Source organism: Callionymus lyra, chromosome 10, assembly GCF_982586985.1.
Source record: "Callionymus lyra chromosome 10, fCalLyr1.hap1.1, whole genome shotgun sequence".
NCBI lineage: Eukaryota > Metazoa > Chordata > Actinopteri > Syngnathiformes > Callionymidae > Callionymus > Callionymus lyra.
This window is the reverse complement of record NC_141827.1, coordinates 27,986,709-28,007,441: the sequence shown is the minus strand read 5'-3', so window position 1 is coordinate 28,007,441 and position 20,733 is coordinate 27,986,709. Positions and strand designations below refer to the sequence as shown.

The window sequence follows — 20,733 nt, the reverse complement described above, 5'->3', positions numbered from 1 at the left end:
GAAGAGTGAAAAAACATTTGTAACCGTCGACCATTCGATCTGGTCCCCTCTCCGCGGACTCACCTTCGGCCCCCACGGACAGCGAGGCGATGCCTCTGATGGCTTCGCTGTCAGAGTCTCGTCTGACTCGTCGTCTCTGGGCCTGCAGGTAGGACAGGTCCAGGGTGGCGTCCGAGTCTTCCACGCTACTCCAGAACTCACCTGCGGGAAAAAGACGGGACGGAGATTAATGAGCCCGACTGTTTGATTCTGGTGTTCTCGCTGGAGGGAGAGTTTCTTTGATCCGGTCTGATGTGAATTTAAACATGGAGCATGTTATAAACACAGGCCCGGACTTCACAGGCTCCTTCAGGACTAACACGAGGGTCGATATTAGCAAAAAATTATGAACTGAACATTCCTGAGGCTTTGCAAATCATTTGAATTAATGGAATTTATCTGGGATAACATTTGTGCACAATTAGGAAGCGATGTTGAGAAGGTGCCAGAGGAGTGTTTGAAGATAATTGGAGCCAGGTCAGTGTGTGTGTGGAGGCCGAGGAGAAGAAGAAGAAGATGCAGGTCAGAGATGGTCAGTTGCTCAATATCGAAGAAAAATGATGGAAAGAATAAGAAAAGAAAAGCATGAAGAATTCATGGAGGCAGACAATGTTCAGTTGACAGCCTCGCACCAGGACTTCTATCCTTCTCTCTGTTGGCGTGAGTTTCCTCCAGACTCTCTACAAATGATCCCTCTGATAGACTCATTCCTAGTGAGTCCCAACGAAAACCTGATCATCTCCAACTCTGACTCCTCTGACTCGTCTTCCCATCAGCTCGATTACAGATCGCCCCCGAGACTCGTCTCCACTCTGCCTGCACCCTTTTCTTCACCGCTCTCAGACCCTTGTCCACACAGAGTCGGGCGTATCCGTGAAACATTTTGAAACCACAATAAAGACAATAAGAACAGCATCTCAATCACCTTTGACGTTTTAAAGTGTCCACTCTTAACTACTTTAGAAAGAGCTAGATTATAAGACTTCCACACAATATGTATGGGTTTAGCACCAGCAACCTCACAGCTGCGTTCACTGACAGCTTCCGCTCTCTCTCTCTGTTGTTGTTGTCAAAGGTCCCAGCAGGAAGAAAAACTGTTGAAACCTGCAGCTATAACTGTTGATTACTGAGCAGTGATGATCATCCTGGAGAGAAATGTACTCGCACAAGCATCACAACTCACACACCCACACACACGCACATTCAAATCACATACACACTCACACACAGACATTTAAACTCACACAAAACACACGCACACACACACATTAGAACTCACATAAACACATGCACACACATCAAAACTCACACACACATAGACACACGCGCACAGCCATAAAAAAACCTCAAATGCACACACACAATCAAGAATGCATGCATGAACACTCACACATTGAAGCTCACATGCCCACACAGACACACACACACTCGAGAATACACAACCACGTGCACACACAAAAATGTAAACCCATATGTGCACACACAACACGCAAACACACGTATTAAGACACACATCACACATACAAGCGCACACATGCTTAGACACACACATATTAAACATTTATACTCACACACACAGAGACAGTTCATAAATATAAGAAATGATTTCAATCTTTGAACTTTGACCTCTGTGTTTTCTTGCCTCTTTGGTCAGCAGTAAAGTCAAAGATCGACACTCCGTGTTGAGGTGGGAAAATGAAGGTCAAAAGGTCACTCAACAGTGTTCAACGGTTGAACTACCAGATGAAATCACCTGTAGTAACAGAACATGCTTCCTCTGATACACTCCACTTGACTTTGTTACTCGCTCGCACATGAAGCTGACGTTTATTAAGAGTGTGAAGAATTATGATACTGCCTCAGTGCAGGTCAACGTGTGAATGACCCAGAACGCTGAGGTTCAGTTACACAGTGGTCAGAGCACGCACTCACTCACTCACTCACTCACTCACTCTTACTCACGCACACGCACACGCACACGCACACGCACGCAACAGTTGCGCACATGTAACACATACACTCATGCACATGCAAAGTACACACACAAACACATGAACGCAGACACACACTCACACACAGACTCATAACACTGTATTAAATGTGTTAAGTTTTAAAAAAAGATGGTATTTTCTCTAAAGTAACATTAGCCTGTGACTTGACACATAAAGACGTTTACTCAAAAATGTAACCTGTAAACTATTTTTTTTACATATGACGGTCCATGAATATAATAACCACATTAAACTGGTCTGTGGTGCAACAACAGTTGGGGACCCATGGATTAGAGGTCAGATCTAAACCTGTGTAATCGTGGGAGTAGTCAGGTGAAGCTCACCTTGAACTCGGACGACTCTCTGCAAAGACTCCACAGCATTCTCACAGGGTTTCTGGTCCAGTACAGACTGAGAGAGCGGCTCCACCTAAGACAAAGTCCAGAGTGTGACAATGCCACCCAAGGGCAGAAACGAAAGCTCGTCCTCACCTCCAGCCCTACCAGGGCGCTGACGCAGGCTTCGGAGGCGTCACAGATGGCCTTCAGGTCATGCCCACCCTCCAGAGCCAGCACCACCCGACCCCCGGCCAGAGACATCAGCTGCCGGGTCAAGAAGCCGAAACCTGGGCCAGAATCAAACAAGTTTCGATCAAGAATTCATCGGCGACGCTCGTCTCCGTGTGCGTCTTTTCTCACATTTGGCCGACACGTTGTAGCCTCCGAGCGCCGCCGAGTGACCCTCCACTGCGTCGAAACCAGCCGACACCAGCACCACGTCCGGGGAGAACTGGTGGGCGATAGGCATCACCACAGCTCTAGAGAAGAGAAAACATGGGACCGATTTAATAGGATGAAAAATGGAGAGACAGCAAGATGTAAGTTCAGAATCATCTGCAGATGTTTAAAGAGTTGATCTGCAGAGTCTGTGCTAGAATAACAACCATTAAGCATGTGCATTTGTTAGCATAAATGTGGCTAATTTGGTGTAGTAACGGTAGCACTGGTGGATTAGTTCATGTTCGTGTCATGGTTTGATTTTGGTTTTTCCATCTACCTGCATGGTTGCTTGCTCCACTTACTCCAGTCAGGGGGCGGAGTCAAAAAGACCACATAACTTAAATACTGCATCCAACTTAACGACTTGAAAAACAGTGAACTCCCATGATGCCTTTCTACACACTTTGCTCTATTTACTGATGACTGATTTGTTGCGACAATAGTGTATTTCAATTCTAAGTCTATTTCAATGTCGAAACTGATCGACAGCTGTCATAAGTTGGCTGGGCGGCAAAGCATTATGGGAGCTGTTCAGGTCACTGTCACTTAGAAGGTTGTCGAGAGGGAATGCAACTAATATGTGAGTTTGCTATATTAAATGACAATGTGTTGAGTTTGCAATATTAAAATGACAACCTTTATTGACAGTTTTGCAAACACAACAGGGTTTTCTTGTTGTGTCAGTACTGAATTAGAGAATTAAAGATAAGATAACACACAAAAGAAGCAAAAGAAAAACAGAACCAAGCACCAAGACATTCTGCGGGACCTTATATCAAATAAATGTTTATATAAACAAGTTAAAAAAGAAATGCTCAATATTTGGTGTAATGCGAGGGACCAATGTATATTTAATTCATGATTTTTTTCCATGATTGTAATGATTTTTAAATAGTGACATTTCTCTACATCTTCAAAGCTATTACGAATAATAAAGACTCAGAAAACAATGAATAATACAAATATTAATGGATTTATTTTAAAGGTGCAGATTTGGAGCTTCTGTTAATGTGTTAAAACATCTACTTGAAAGTATTTCAAAGAAGATGTTTGAAGTTTTTCATCACTGTTTTTAATTCATTTTTGGTACGTAGCCAGGGCTGCTATAGCTGGAGCCCTCGCAGGTGTGAAGGTGAGTGCGACAATATGATGATGAAATGCATAAAAAAAATTATACATTTGAGAAAACACAAGTTGAGTTCCTTCTGAGTAAAAAAACAAGTTGGGAAGAAGACCATGGGGCATATCTGGACTCAGACGCCCTCGTACCCTCCACTCGGAGGAGAGGAGCACTTTCATTGCTTCTCTCCTCCTCATTTCCTCCCCTCGCCAGCTGCCAGTTATTGAGCAAGCGCACACAGCTCATGATGCGTTTGATTCCCTCTCCTGCTCTCGCTCTCTCCCTTTCAGTGCGGTTCAAAGGCGTTCGGGTGGGTCTGGTTCCTATTAGGAGCTCGTCCCTCTTCTCACGTCACTGACAGCCAGCCATCTGGGATCCATTGGTCCTAATTACGCCGCCTTTGGATTCCCTAACAATGCACCCCCCCCCCCACTTCTCCTCTCGCCTCCCCTGCTGCATTTCTTCCCCTTCATTGCTGGTGACTCCTTTAGTAGCCCCCCAACATGTGCAGCCCTCCACATACATGTTCCTGCCTTACATGTGTTTCATGTGCACGCCTTTGCTACTGGTGATTAGACCCACCTTCACTTCTGACCAGCCTGCTAATCCTCCACACATACGTGCACTATGTCACACACATGCTCTTGACACTTGACGGTAACCAAGCCAGGCTTTCGTTAGCGCTTGTTTGACAGACTCATCACCATTCTGGACCACAGCATTTCCCTTTTCACCACACACGTTCTGCAACTGATTCACATCATTAACAACCTGACGGAACGCAACTTCTTTTTTGGTGTTTAATCCTTGAAACAATCTGACATGTAAACTGGTTTTTAGACTCAATTACTGTACAAGACACTGAGGTGTGTAAGGAAATAAAAACCATTAGAACAGACCTCATTTGTTGCCCTACGTATGAGATTCCTAGAAATAAAGAAATGACTGCCACAGAGTAAGAATAAGTAAGAAAACCAGGTAACTTTGTGTGGTATATAAGGTCAACCTTCTTTCTGGCTGCAGGTCCTAACAACCCTGCACTGCATCAGCTCGCCCTCACTGACCCCTGCGGTGTAAAAATGTGATTAAACTTCACCAGGTTTTTCCTGAGGATGCCGACCGATGCTGTGAGGGGATATCCCATCAATCATGAAGTCAATGAAGCAGCCAAGAGGCATCTAAGCAAGGGGTGACAATTGGCATTTCTTGTCACGACTCGTCCTCCCAACCCTCCTCATCAGCACCACCTGCGGGCAATCAGTGAAGAAGCACAAGAACGCGCTCAGCTGTCCAGTCTGTGCCCTTCAAGTCAAACATGGTTGAACACTAGTTATTAAAAGACGCACAAGAAAGTGGGCGAAACCGGAGCAGCTTCCATGTTACACCCGGGACCTTAAAAGAGGGCACACAGGAAGCAACCAACAACAGAAGACGGCTTGTGCCAAAAACGCCGAGTTGTCCCAAGCATAGACATACATATATACATAGATACCGCATCGACTGAAGACAGATGTGTATAAAGCGCCGCCATCTTGGTACAGTGCCATCAGAGGCAGCACCGCATCAATAACTACAGGGAAGGAGATACTTCTCAATCTTATAATACAGTTATTCGCTAAATTCTGGACCGATATTCAAACTGTTTGGTCCGTTCAAATCGTCATACAATTAGCTATGATACAGGGTCCTGGGCTAATAATAATAATAATAATAATAGAAAAGATTCCTTCTGATAATTTAGCAACTATGGCTGGACCTTGGATAGTTCCTGGCCATAGAAGCTGCCGTTTGAAATTAATGTTCTGAAAAACAAGCCACCACAAAGTTGTTAACAAATAAGAACTTCTGTAATAAGAAGAAGATACTCAAATGCAATAGAACTTCAAGCAATAAAGACCTGAACGTTTTCTGGGTTATTTTCATTTTATTTATGTCTGTCTGTCTATCTAGCAAACAAACCCTGTGAAAATAACTTGACAAATGAGCGATTAGTGATGTAAACACATCATTCCTCTATAGACGAAATGCACTGTACCAAGATGCGGCGCCTACATATACATATCTATGGTCCCGAGTGCACACAGACTCAAAAACAGCCTTGATCGTCATGAAAAACAACTGTTCATCGACAACACCCAGCAGGCAGCGGATAAGAAGTTGGGAAAGAAAGTTTGGATCAGCCGTTTCAGCTAAAGTACTTTAAGCCCTTAATATGGACTTTAACCCCTTAATAAATGTATTTGCTTTCGTTGTTGGGAAAGAGAAAAATTGTCAGTTCATGTATATTAATTCCAATGTGTTTATTATTCATCATGATTTAAATAATTGCATTTTAGTTGCGGTGGAAATTATTATTTTTAAATGTAAATGGTTGCACTGAATAAATATTTAAGAATCATTAAGTTAAAATAATATAATAATATCTAATAAATAATAATAATAAGTTATATGCACTAAAATGTTTAAATTACGATGATTAATATAGAATAATATGGGTTAAAACTGTGTTTAACGATGGCTTGATTAATACAAGTTAAAAAGCTTATAAAGTTTGTATTCAGTTATTGTAAATGGATTACAGTGTTCTGTATATTTTTTGTTTGAAGGTTTTTCACCCATAAAAAAAAGTGTGAAGAGACCTGAAAATCCAAAAATAAAAGGATGAAAACGGTGAAACAAGCGCTTGGTCTTTGAGTGACATCCAATTAAAAGTTCAGGGGCGGATAAGTAACATCCCTTTCAAGCAGGGACACTGCAGAAAAACACTAAGGCTTGACAGTGCCTGACCGTCATTTAAACACATTTTGTGATCAACAAGTTCCTCGAGCTAGTCTACCTCGATGTTGTCCACTTGCCTGCCTGCCTAGCCGTAACTCCTACCTTCTTCTACCTCAGGATCATCGGATCCCAGCCCCAGAACGCTATAATGGAAACCTAGGCCAATAAAGGTCTGTTGATATCTTAGGCCAAGAAGCTGGATGATCTCATTGTTCTCTCTATCTGTGTTGACAACCGTCACCAGGAGCAGATGCGACAGCGACAGACCTCGCCGAGCCCCGCCCCCTCCCAGACACGCTTGAATCAGCTGTTCCGCTCAACTACAGTACTTCGAGGAGAGAAACTCCAGCTGAAACACTATCAGTTTAGCAGGCTGTTGAGTCAGACTACCATTCCACTTACTCCCCGCCCACGCACGAAGTTTGAAGCAGTCTTATAATATCAAGGTCAGTCCTTACAACTTTCCATGCTAATTGACTCTTGTGCTGATGAAAGTTTTATCGATGTCAATATTATCAAGCAATTGAATATTGAGATCATTCTGACCCTAATCCTAACCGCTTTGGTCGTCTACTGACGTCACATTACCCACAAGACTGCTCCTCTAAACCTCCGCCTGTCTGGTAATCATCAAGAAAAACATTGACTCTTTTTGTTACTCACTCTCCTTTCGTTCCTGTAATTCTGGGTTTCTTGGTTATTGAAACACAGCCCCAAGATAGACTGGAGAGCATCTAAAATTATTAGCTGGAGTCAGGACTGTCATAAGAACCGTCTTCAATCCGCTCTAGTACTAGTGGTCGTCCGACAACCCCCTTCTCAGTTGACTTCGCCTCAATCCCTTCTAGTATCACGACCTGAAGATGATATTTAATAATGAGCAAGGTCTCCCTCTACCTCCTCACCGCCCATATTATTGTTCGATTGATCTGTTGCCAGGTGCGGCCATGCCTAAGTCTCGTTTGTACAATCTCTCTCGCCTGGAACGGGAAGCTATTGAGAAGTACATAAAGGAATCCCTCAAGGCTGGCATCATTCGTCCCTCGGTCTCTCCTCTTGGTGCAGGCTTCTTCTTTATGGAGAAAAAGGACAAGAGCCTCCGACCCTGTATCAACTTCATAGGTCAGTCTCCTTTCTGGGTTACATTATTGCAAGTGGTCAAGTCAAGATGGATCCCGACAAGGTCAAGGCAGTATTAAACTGGCCTACTCCCTCCAACGGGAAGCAGCTATAGAGGTTTCTGGGTTTTGATAACTTCTATTGCCGTTTTATCCGGAATTACAGTGAAGTTGGAGCCCCCTTAACTATGCTGACTTCCACTTCCGGAAGTTCCACTGGACCCCTGAGGCTGAAGCTTTGACCTCAAGGAAAGATAAACCTCGGCCCACATACTTGTGCAACCAGATCCAGCATCTCAGTTCGTGGTCGAGGTGGATGCCTCTGATGTGGGGGTGGGAGCGGAGCGCTCACAGCGGTCCTCCAAAGACAGTAAGATGCATCCTTGCGCTTTATCTCTCTCACCTCTTCTGCAGAGAGCCACTGGGCATTATTCTTTGGATGGTTCAGATTCACTCTAACTTACAGACCAGGGACCAGATGCTCTCTCGTCTGCCCGAGAAAAGGAGTGAAAAAGTTTTGGAAAAGTCTGAGACCATCCTGCCCCCAACTTGTATGATATCCGCAGCAGTGGTCTGGACTGTTGAAGAGAAGGTAAGGGCAGCTCAAGAGGCAGATCCTGATCCAGGAACTGGACCGCAGTGTGAACTTACATTCCTGAGAATGTGAGGACAAAAGTGCTGCTGTGGGCTCACAGCTCTCACCTGCCACCCTGGTATCGCTCGAACGCCGTCTTTTCTCAGACGCAGACTCGGGTGGCCAACAGTGGAGGAGGACACCAGGTCATGTGTGTCAGCATGTCCTGTGTGCTCCCAGAACAAAACGTCCAACCAACCCAGCTCAGGTCTGCATCGCCCCCTGCCTATACCACATCAGTGGTCCCATATCGCCTCGGACTTCGTGGTTGGGTTGTTCCCCCCCTTCCAGTGGGAACATGGTCCTCCTAACCATAGTTGACCACTTTACTAAGTTTGTCCTCTTTGTTCATCTGCCTCAACTGCCCCCTGCTAAAGTGACCATCAACATTCTGGTGAGACATGGTTTTTTGAATTCACGGTCTGCCAATTGACATTGTTTCGGATAGGGGGCCACAGTTGACTTTGGCAGTCTGGAAGGCCTTCTGAGCCACTTTTAGCCCCTCCTCTGGCTTGCACCCTCAGACCAATGGCTAAGCTGAGTTCTAATCAAGAACTGAAAAACACCCTCCGATGCCTGGTTTCTGTAACCCCTCCTCCTGGAATCTTAGCTTCCCTGGGTGGAGTATGCCCACAACACCCTAGCGTCCTCAGCCACTAGTTTATCTCCCTTTGAGTTTCTTTATGGTCACCTTCTGCCCTTATTCCCCTGTCAGGAAGGAGAGATAACCCTTCCATCGGTCGAGGATCACGTCAGACGCTGTCGGAGGACATGGCCTTGCTCGACATGGGACCTTGTTCTTGTCATAAGATGGTGCTGCAGATGGCAGCCTCGGCACAACACTCAGCAGGTGAAGTTATGTCGGCGCGGGCTACGGACTCCAATCCCATCCATTCACCTGGCGAACATCCGCTCTCTGGCCAATAAAATGGACGAACTGCTCCTTCTCTATGGAAAAAACTTGGATCTTTAACACTCTGATGTCCTGATTTACTGAAACCGTTAATTGAGCGAGATTAACCCACAAACTGCCAAAGTTCAAACAACATGTCAGCTGTCCCACCACAGACAAAAACACACTGGACCACTGCCACACCACAATTAAAGGGGCATACCACGCTGTCCCAAGAGCAGCTCTAGGACATTCCGACCATGCCTGGTCCACCTCATCCCGTCCTACATGCAGAAGCTTAAAACGGCCAAACCTATAGTGAAAACAGAGTGGACCGACAAAGCGAAGCAGGAACTTCAAGAATGCTTTGCCTGCACTGACTGGAGTGTTTTTGAAGCTGCTAACGACAACTTAGATGATGTGACAGATGCTGTGACAGCTTATATCAACTTCTGTGAGGATATGTGTGTACCAACCAAGACCCACAGGACATACAACAACAACAAGCCTTGGTTCACCACCAGGCTATGCAGGATTAGAGGATGGTTCAAGAGCGGGACCAGGACCACTACAAGCAGGCCAGGAACACACTGAACAGAGAGATCAGACCAGCCAAGAGGCGCTACTCTGAGAAGTTGGAGAACACATTTGCATCCAACGCTACATCCCTGCTTCAGTGTGGGAAGGCCTCAGAGGCCTGACCAACTTCAACACCTTCCACTGCCGGTTTGGAAAGGACAATAGCACACTTCAAACAGCCCTCACTACTCCACCACAATCCCCCGTCAAACCTCGGACTTCCCCCCCACCCCACTGACATTGAATGTAGAGGAGGTGACTAGACGGTTTCATAGACAGAAGACCGGGGGGGGAACTGTCACGACTGCTCCTACCAACCCGGGAGTCCGTCCCTCCTCATCACCACCACCTACCAGCAATCAGCAAATGGGCGCACAAGAACCCGATCAGCTATCCAGTCTGTGCCTGACCATCATACAACCACGTTTTGTTTTCAGCAAGTTCCTCGAGCTAGTCTACCTCTGCCTGCCAAGCCGTAACTCCTACCTTCTTCTACCTTAGGATCATCCATCTGCCAACTCCACCTGCACTCCGGCCCTGTGGTCTAGAAAAGTGCTCTACAAATATTACCTACTTACTTACTCCTCAGCCCGCATCACCCGAACCTCTCCCCACAACAAGAGACTCGACCACTTAAACACATTTATTCACCCAAGCCTTGTCTGCGACTCTCATCCTCACATTTCTTGAAGTTAGAGATTATTATGATGCCCTTAAGAGTAAACCTATAGAGGTAAGTATTGGTTTTTGATTAAATAAAAAAATGTATTCCTTCAATTGTTTGACAAGTTTATTTTTATCTCTAGAATTTCATAAATTCTGAAAAAAAAAAATATCAACATTTCATCTTCATATCTATTTTGGTTTAATTATTCAGGTATTTCTTTTAATCTTCCAAGGTTCCTTCGTCACATTAGAGCTAATTTTCTTGAAGTTATTCCTCTCTGGTCTAAAACAAAGGATGTGTCTATAAATCATCAAATCTTTTACTATGGTATATCAATGAATAATCATCATTTATAACCAAAACCTATTTCCTATACACTTTGCCAGCAGAACAACACATGAATATTTCTGCTACTAAGCCGTTTTCAACCGTTAAAGAATAAATTCCTGTGAAAAACATTATTGTTTATTCATTATAGGATCTTCATTGTTGATAAAATACTGCTTCAATTTGTCTGTTTCCTATAATAGCCTGTAAAAGCCGCTATGGAACTCTACAAAGGTCCAGATGATTCCTGGACATGGCCACAATTGTTCTGTAGTCAAAAACCGCTGGATGAGTTTTGATGCTGTAGGACACTTTTTTTCCTCCGGTGAGCAGACAGTACGCTACATACATACAGTACTACATTGTGGTGGTACACATGAAAATAGTCCAGTAAACGAATCAAAACAACCAGACAGCTGCAGCGGAGAGGGCCAGTTGTTTCTTAATTACCATCCAGAACTCCAGTAAACACTGGACTTACTGTTTCCGAACTTGCCTTTTGGGTGGACGTTTTTTTTTTTTTACCACCATGGGTTAGCTCATTAGCATTTCCCCTTTGACGAAGAGCCCACCCACTGAGTTTTGTGTATGCCCCACCATGATCTGGCACTTTGCCAGTGTTGTTAAATAAAGCTTGTTACAGAACAGAGTTTAATTTACAAAGATTACCAGCGGAAAAAGAGCAACTAGAAGTGTATGTCCACACTGTCGAAAAAAAACCCAGTTGACAGAAATACTAGTAAAAACTCATACAGTATGCAGTATGTAGAGGGACAACGGGGGAAAATATTGTAATAGTCCAGGTCGCTGGCCAAACAAAATCCAAAACCATCTGAGAATGAATCAGATTGCAAAATTGTATCTTCATTCTTGGAGGCTGAATCTGTCATAAATATATAAATATATACGTTTTCCTCTATGCATTGTTCCTTAGCTTTGCTTAAACACCAACATATTTATACATCATGATTTAGATATAGAACATTTATCTACTTTTATTTTGAGCCAAACATCCAGTGGGCCGGGACTCAAGTTTGTCACATGTTTTTTAAATTTTGATTTAACTTTTATATAACTGGGAAAGTCCCAATGAGATCTGCATATGAGATCTCTTTTTTTAAGGGAGTCCTGAAGTAAAAGAGGTAAAAACATCAGAAACTATAAATAGGGTCCCTTGGCTGAGGTATGCACCGTCTCTGTGCTTTTCATGCGTTTGTCTTACAACTGACTAGCCATACAATAGAAGTTGAGATATACATTTGTGCAATGAGTGCGTCATGCTACAGTGAATTAAAATGATTTGACACAATAAATAATCTCTGTATCTGATCCGGAAGTTTGACGACGTCAACAACAATTCCACGGCTTGATCTCATAAAAATGCTGAATCTCTTTATTATCGACTTTCTTGCATGGAAAAATACATTTAAAACTATGATAATGAACAACACAACTTAGAAAATTATTTGTTTTACTGCAGTTAATGTTTTCCTTACAGTTAAAGTCTGGTTTCATGTCAAAGTTTAAACATCCCATGCGACATTAATTAGCTCCACAGACGACAGTTACCAAGTAAAAGGTGGTTAATGATACCTAAAGTATGAAGATCAAGTTAAATTTCAGCTACTTATGCATGTTCCTGCTCAGTGACCAACACACCAGAAGGAAAACAATATTTAGATGAGTCGATGCCACAACTACTTTAGAAAATAACTGGTTTTAATACATAATTCAACAAGTGATCCACCATCCTACTTGTGCTGCCGACTCCTAACTGAACAGAAGGGAAGGTACACATTCTAAAGACTTAAAAGCAACCTTCACTAAACTATTACTAAACATTAGCTTGATTGATGATTTTTTCTATCATGGTTGATATTTGTAAGTTGGAGAAACTCCATCATCATTTCAATCCTACAGATGCACTCGCCCGCTATGAATAACAGCTTCAAGGCAGTGTTTTCTTGCACACAGGTGATGAATAAATAATGATTTACCTGAAAGCTGCCAGGTATTCGGAGTCGCCCATGGGAGGCTTCAAACCCCCGGTCCATCCAATATTCACATTGAAGCCCCTGCCTGCACCAGCACCGACCTGCGAGGAAAAGTCAACCATCATTTTTAAAAAATGTTGTTTTTTTTTTCATTTTAACTCCAACAAAACACGGATCTGAGGATAGGAGATCTCTTTAAGCCCACAGAAGGAAATGATTATGACCTCTAAATGGAAGACGGATGGCGGTTAATTCAACACCCCTGAACTTTTGTTTTTGATTTTAACACAATTTGTCAGAAATTCTTGTGAATCCATCCATCCACATCATGTTAGTCTTTCATTAACATCAAGTGTTGCACTTCTCAGTGTTGAAGGCTGCAGGTTACCTACAGCAACAGCGCTGTCAGTCTGTCAGCAGAATGTTTAAGTAGAACCTGCTATTGACGAGGACTGTTGGAGGCTGTGACTGCTATTTAGATACAGATAAACCTCTTACTGGCCCTTTTTTCTCCTTCTGTGCATTTTACATTTGACCAGTTTGGTTCCTGCCCTCCGCTCAAGGGCAAATATTATTCACAACTTGTTGCGCTGCCTGCACTCAGGTTGTCGTTCCTGATCCCAAAATGACTTAAATCTTCCTACAAGTTCATCTTAAAAAAGTAGGTAAACTTGCTGGAGGATCTAAAGTTAGCGGAGACTCAAATAGATGCATTAGAGGTTTAGAAACGTAGCTTAATGTAACATAGAAGTATGATGGAACTTCCTCTGAAGTAAAATTAGTGTGGGACTTTTAACACGACAAGACACATGTTTACCATTTTCACAAGTTCACCAACCTGTAAACTTGAGAAAATAAGTGAAACAAAAACTCTATACCAATTATTTTCACTGTTTTTATCTGTTAATGATAAATTAATGTTCTATTGATTATTACAGCCTGGAAGGTGTTTTAATTTGAAAAACAAAAACACCACATTCTCATAAATAACATTAGCATGTGACTCTGAAAAAAATGAGTAAAACCCACAAAATTTAGAAACAAATCTGTTACAGAGTCTTCATTCAATATAAATAATGTTAAAACAGGCAAGAGCTCTTGCTGATTCAGCATCAGCATGATGAGATATTTTAACATGCACTTAATTGTAGTTTTTTTTTTGTAGATTATGTATTTCAACTTCTTTCTATCTGAATGTCAGACCGTGAATATAATCCTGACATTCAACCGGTCTGCTCAAAAGAACCACTAGCATCCAACAGTTTCCTTTTTTTTTCTTAATAGTAACAGAAGTAACAGTTAAGTTAAGCATTTAAAACAACATACGTCGCCTACTAACACATCAAAGCTCCAACCGTGTGGCCTCAAATGTGTTCACATCCCTCACTCCTATATTGTAGCGCAACCGTTTGTACAGAGCTTGAACTCTGCAAGTAAGTTGCTTTCAACACAAATCTGGTTTAGTGTAAACACATGTTTAGGCAGACAGTTGCTTTTGAAATCCACAATAACATGAAGAAAGTCCTTTGAATCCAAAATAAAAAATGGGATCACTCTACATGTTTGTATGCTAATACAAACATATCCAGCAAAACAGAACATCTGCGGCTCCATCTCCATATCGCAAATAGATCACACGATGAAAGGTGGTTCGGTGGAGAAAGTAAACACCAGGTCTATATTCTGTCATAGGACACACAAACTTTTGTCGTAGTGTTGTTCCTCATTGCAGCTAAAATCTGAGACACCATAGAAGCTTCAATCAGCCTAATCCTGCACATGTCGATGGAAGGGTCTGAAGATTCTTCCTTCCCTTTGTAGTCTCTTCTCTGACACTGCACCATCACTCAATGTGTCAGTGAGGGGAATGATTGACATCCCCCTGGCAAGGTGGGGAGTGTGTGTGAGTGTTCATGGGTTGTGTCTGCGTGGAGTGAGAAGACACTTGAAAGAGAAAGAATTCCGACGAGCATCACATTGTGTCTGTGTCTATTTTTCTCCCCATGGACGGGATGTTCACAGGCCAAATGGAAAACACATGAGGTTGTTCCTCTGCCAACTGTTGATGTACCCATGTGCACGCGCTCACGCAGGCGACGCAGTCATAGCATTTCTTGCGGATGCTCGAGGAATCTTGCACTTCTGCCCGTCTTCTTCCTCCCGTCTTTCATGTTGCGAGGATCGCTGGAGTAGATTAAGCCGTCGCTGGTTACTGTGGGCTGTTTTGGCTATGACATCAGAACTGGACCCCATGGTGCGTTATATACCTACACGGGGGGACACCATGACTCCAGAAGTTTACCGCACAGCTCAAAAGAGGTTGAGGGGCCACTTAAGGCAAAGCCACATCCAAGCAAGCGGAGCGTTTTATGTACCGTCCCTCATCAGGGGACTTTATGGGAAAACATAGACTATATTCCCCCCTCGTTAATGTGGGGGAGGATGGAGGCTGAGGGTAGGGGATGTGGGGGACTCAATGGGTTGTGAATGCCACCGTGGGCTGGGGTCAGCTCATCTGACGGGTATAATCAACACTTTGGGTTTTGCAGCGAGACCGCAGGCGGAATTCATGGGCATCTCCGTTTCCTGTTCGCAAACATAGGCATGCAATTTGGCTCCATACATCCTGTTGCGGAATTAGAGAACAATAAAAGCTGAGAATGTCTTTTGTCATCTGTTGAGCCGGCTACATTCAGAATATCTTAAAAAAAATTACAATAAATACCATCAGTACAATGCAGCAAACCTCAACCAACAGCTTATGTATATATTTATCCAATGTTGGGTCGTGGGGGCAGCAGTTAGAGCAAAGAGGCACAGGATCCCCCCCAATAAAACTCCTCCAGCTTTTTTGAGAGAATTGCAAGGTTTTTCCAGGCTAAGCAGACAAAAAAGTCTCTGCAAAATGCATTGGGTCTGCCCTGGGATCCTCCCAGTTGGACATGCCTTGAAAATCTCTGGAGAGAGTCATCCAGGACTCATCCTGAAGAAGTAACCCAAGTCACCTCAACTGGCTTCTTTCCATGTGGAGGAAGAGCAGTTCAACTTTTGGTCTAAACGCACCTGCAAAGAAAACCTCACAGGTGCGTTCTGTGATTCAGGTTCTAACCAAGTTTATCACCCCAGAGCAGTCAGTAGAGAGCTTAGCTCTTCACCATGACAGATGATACAGATGATCTCATGACTTCACTCTTGAACAAGACTCCAAGATAATCTTTATTTTTGAAAGATTAAGACTAAAAGCCTTCTTTCCACCAGCACTGAGGATCCTTTTTTTACTCAATTTACCTTTTTTCTTAAAAACAAATCTGTCAATATTTATTCTTGATAAATCAATTAAAAAACTTTATCAGACACTTTTCCTTCCTAACATGTAAAAAGTGGGGACCAAATCTTGTAAAGCACCACTGTAAATTCCACACTGACCTCGCTGGGACTTCCACTGCCAGGGAAGTAGTTGCCATCATCGTAGCGATGTAGAGAAATGTATAAGACGCCTGGATCGTCAAAGAAAGCCTCCTGGGTGCCGTTTCCATGGTGAATATCCTGCAAAAGATATGCTGCAGTTAGCAAAAGTGTCCAAAAAAACATTTTTTGTTGGTACCTTAAAGGTTAGTTACAAAATTAATACATATTGAGCATGAAAAAGTTAGATTTTACATTTTAATCATTCATTTATTGACTTGTTTACTTTCTGTACTGTTTGTTGTATTGGATTCTTTCAAAATAAAACACAGAAGTAACACTGTTATCTTGAGATTTCTAATTTTCGAACTGGACGAGCACCGAGGAAAAGAGTATCGGCTACAATGAACAGTTCAGTAAAGACACTACTGTGTCTTTATTCATGTTATTCTTGACTAGTTCAAAGCATCGATGAGGGAAAGCAGGTTTAGAACACATGGCAAGCAGCAGATGCGGCGGTGGATTGGTTAGTTTGTTTGTAGGCTGTTTGGATCTGCATTTTCACATGGAAAAGTGTTTTAAATGTGTGTCCGGATTCACCAAATGGCGACTTCAAATGCTAGCGCGTTGCCAACATGGCTCCTGCAGCGTAGTTTGCGTGCAAAAGAACACTTGTTTGTGTTTACTTCTCTTCACATGGGGATTGGTGATGGAAGGATCCTTACCCAGTCCAGGATGAGTATCTTGCTCACGTCCAGTTTGTTTTGGAGTTGTTTTGCAGCGATGGCCACAGAGTTGAAATAGCAGAAACCCCTGCGGCCAAAAAAGTCAAGGATGAAAGGCTGTCACATGTGTTCATGAGGACATCTTTAATAAATTAATATCACAAAACCACCATATGGGAAGTCAGAACATCTAAGAGTAATCGGGTCCGATTCAGTCCAGATTCCGCTAATCGAGGTTCAGCCACAGTTCAGAGATTCAAACGAGGACGCGAAGATTAGTTTTAAACATCATTTTAAAATAATAATAATGTGATAAGTAGTTGGCAAAAACACTTTTCAACAAAATCATTATAAGTATAAATAAAAACACATACAATAAATTGGACCGTGAGGCATGTTTTCCAGAGCCGCATCGAAGGAATAAATCATTAATTTCATTTCTGAATTCAATTAATTTTGAGTCTTAAATAACTTTTTTCGCCGACTCCAAGTGGAATATTTGTTGCCATCCACATCTGTTTTCATGCGACTAGTTTTTCTTCTTTTTTGGCTATATTTATCTGCAACACCTTGAAGGCCAGTCTGTAAAATGAATGCAATGATCAAACTACAATTAAACTACAATTTATATACACTGTCTCTGCCTTCCTTATTTAGACACACTTTTTATTATCAAGTTATTAACTACATTAGCCAGTTGTTTATGATTATAATGTACTTATTATAATCATGTTCACCAACATGATGTTCTTCCATATCAGTAGTCAGGAGTTCAACCCCCAATTTACAGATTATTAAAGATCATTAGTAATAAATGTATTTATTTATTATGACTAAAGTGTTCCTCACCTATTTCGTAACAAAAATCTTTATATTCAGGAGGAAAAGCTGCGCATGAAATGAATAAGACTCCAAACATTTATCAGTGGTCACATGATAATTTAGCAAAAATAATTATAAAAATATAAAAGAGATATATATCTGAATATACAAAACCAAAAAGTGTTTAAACTATTGTGTTTTGAATTATCTCTCAGCTTTTCAAAGATGAGCTAATGATGAAAGTTGTTCTTTATTTATATATTTTATATATAAATAACTTGTGTTTTCGCTCCTCTTGTCTTGATTTTGACAGTCACAGAGGCAGATTATGCATCTATATAAAAATTATAATCACGATCAATACCGTTTTTTTTTTCAGTTGATCTTGTCATTTTAGAACAAGTGAAAAACTACTTAGAGGTATTTATTAATCCATTGTAAGTTCTGTGCAAGTGTTTTGCTCTCGTCCACTGTTTAGGTACTCAGAAAAGTGTCGATGTATGCAAGACAATGAAGGAAGTTGTGGTGTCAGCACGGGTCATAAAACCGTGAGCGTGTGTGGGATTGTGCCTGCGTGGATGCTGCAGGATAGATGTCATCCAAGCTGTGCGTAAGACTTCCAGCCAATCATCCCATAAATAACGGGGACAAGGACTGCTGAGCACTCGCAGCTGAACATGGTTACTTTGCTCACGCGCACACATATCTACGTGCACGTTGTTTGAGGCGCCTTTTTTTTTTTTTTAAAGCTTAAAAGAATCTGAGAGGTGGAGGTAATTTGCTGCGGACACCAGGCAGGTAGCAGACATCACAGAACCTCGGTCGGCGTGCGCACATTAGGAGGGAGAGACATCGACTTTGTCCTGCTTTCAAGCTGATCTGTTATAAATCCTTTGAAATACTCCAGGACCTCCTGGCAAATGGCATGTGTGTGTGTGTGTGTGTGTGTGTGTGTGTGTGTGTGTGTGTGTGTGTGTGTGTGTGTGTTTTCAGGTTAGCGTGTGTAGGTGCTTTTATGCTTACAGAGGGGAAGAGTGGTTTGCATGGTGTCCAGGGGGCCTTACCACTGCGAAGCCATTCTGTAGAGAAGAAGACAAACCTTAACACCTTTCTGCTGCAGTGAACTTGTGAACAAACAAAAGTCATGATCTCACACACGTGCAGTATTTATTCATTATCAACGACTCACTTACGCTTGACTTCAGTCATAGTCCATCAATCCTAGCTCAAAGAATCAAACAAACACATTCTCGGATATATAATAATCATCATATAATCATTTACAGAAGAACTCTGTGATGAGTCTTAAACATTTCTATTAGTGGTATAAGAAAATATACCCTTAAATATATTTTTACACAATAAAATATTTATACTCAACTGCACTCTATCAATTAAAAAACTTTTTTTGCTTAAATATAGTTCTTTAATTGTTTACATTAAAATAAATAAATAAAATCATTTTATTAAATGTACGGCCTCAAGATGGCAGGAAATCCCGCAATGACTGAGGACAAGCTGATACATTTTAAAGGAGATGTTTGGACATATTTTGGTTTCAAAACAAATGAAAGCAGTTACGATTTCGTCATGAGTCATGTGGTCTATAAATTCTGCAACACCAGAGTCAAGTACTAGGACAATACTACAACTATATACTTGTTACTACAGTGTATCGAATCAATGACCATGTATCGTGAAAGGATCGTAGCAATACATCTTTGCCAATATACAACCCTGATAATTATTTATCTACAAGCATTCAGTAACATGTATTTTATCATCATAAAGTACTTATAAGCATCTTGTTCTCAATGTTTCCTCTGGTTTTGTGTATTTTACCAGCAGAAATCATCACTAGTTTGTTGGAACAAACCCGTGCTCGGTATCTAGAAAAGGTTCTAACATCTGCAGCAGTGCAGAGCGAGACCACGGCGCAGCTCAATAAACATGCTTCATGTTCTTATCAGCTGGAATGATATATGAATCAAAGACGCACCTTCAGCTCTCCCTGCGCCACCTTCAGAGCCAGGTCGGTCACACAACCTGCAGCCATGCGTGAAGCCGCTGGCGTGTGGAGCTCATTCCAGACCGTATCGACGTCGACCTGTTACGTCAAAAAGATGATTCAACTTGATGTTTGGGAAGCATCAGAACAGAATCAAAGCTCTAAATAATCCCTGTTGTCAGCAAATAAACACGCTTAATTTGCCAAGGTAATAATGTGTTGAGGATGTTGCATGTTTTTTTATAAAGCTCAAGACCTAAAGTTATAACTCTTACTTTTATTAAATGTAACAACTCAATGGAAATAATGTAGATTGTTCTTTGCATTTGCAGGTTATTTTTCTAAAATTGTCTATTGATTTTACATTTTTCAAAAGGTATATTTTAAAGTTTAACTTATATTTTTTCTATATTGACATTAACTAAGAATTTATCTTTTCAAATGTTGTTTTGGATTTCCTTTGTAATCGTTTGCATTCATTTCTTAATCATATTTTCCGTAAAAAGTCTGACAGAAATAATGCATTTATTATCCATGTTGCATGTTCAGTTGTTTTTTTTAAATCTTGTGTTTTAGTTTCATTTCTGGGATTGTGCCATGTTGAAGCTAAGCAGTCACAGGAATTTCTTTTATCGCAGACTTTGCCATCTTGTTCCAATCACATTGTTCAGAGAAGCGGAGAAGGGCCGGAAATCCAGGCGGATCACTTGTCTTATCATCAGACGTCCAGCTCCTCTGCCGCTCAACTGCTCTTGTGTTTCCTCATGACTATCATTCAGACCTTTAGTCTGCATTGAAATTAAAGATATTATCTCGTCAAGGATCTTGAAAGAGTTTTGAAACCTACAAGCTCCT

At 41.9% G+C, this 20,733-nt stretch overlaps 1 protein-coding gene across 2 annotated transcripts in view; it reads right to left on the bottom strand.

Moving 5' to 3' along the window:
• LOC148071312 (histone deacetylase 7-like) overlaps positions 1–20,733 on the bottom strand; it is a 46,604-nt gene that overhangs the window by 3,354 nt on the left and 22,517 nt on the right. For both annotated transcript variants that reach the window (XM_087801596.1, XM_087801595.1), the window contains exons 16-24: positions 19,870–19,977; positions 18,894–18,949; positions 17,049–17,136; positions 16,345–16,464; positions 12,922–13,019; positions 2,729–2,847; positions 2,522–2,655; positions 2,375–2,459; positions 64–201 (exon numbers count right to left, since the gene is read on the bottom strand). In XM_087801596.1, the coding sequence (XP_087657722.1) occupies positions 64–201; positions 2,375–2,459; positions 2,522–2,655; positions 2,729–2,847; positions 12,922–13,019; positions 16,345–16,464; positions 17,049–17,136; positions 18,894–18,949; positions 19,870–19,977 (946 nt within the window). The remainder of the gene's footprint in view (positions 1–63; positions 202–2,374; positions 2,460–2,521; positions 2,656–2,728; positions 2,848–12,921; positions 13,020–16,344; positions 16,465–17,048; positions 17,137–18,893; positions 18,950–19,869; positions 19,978–20,733) is intronic.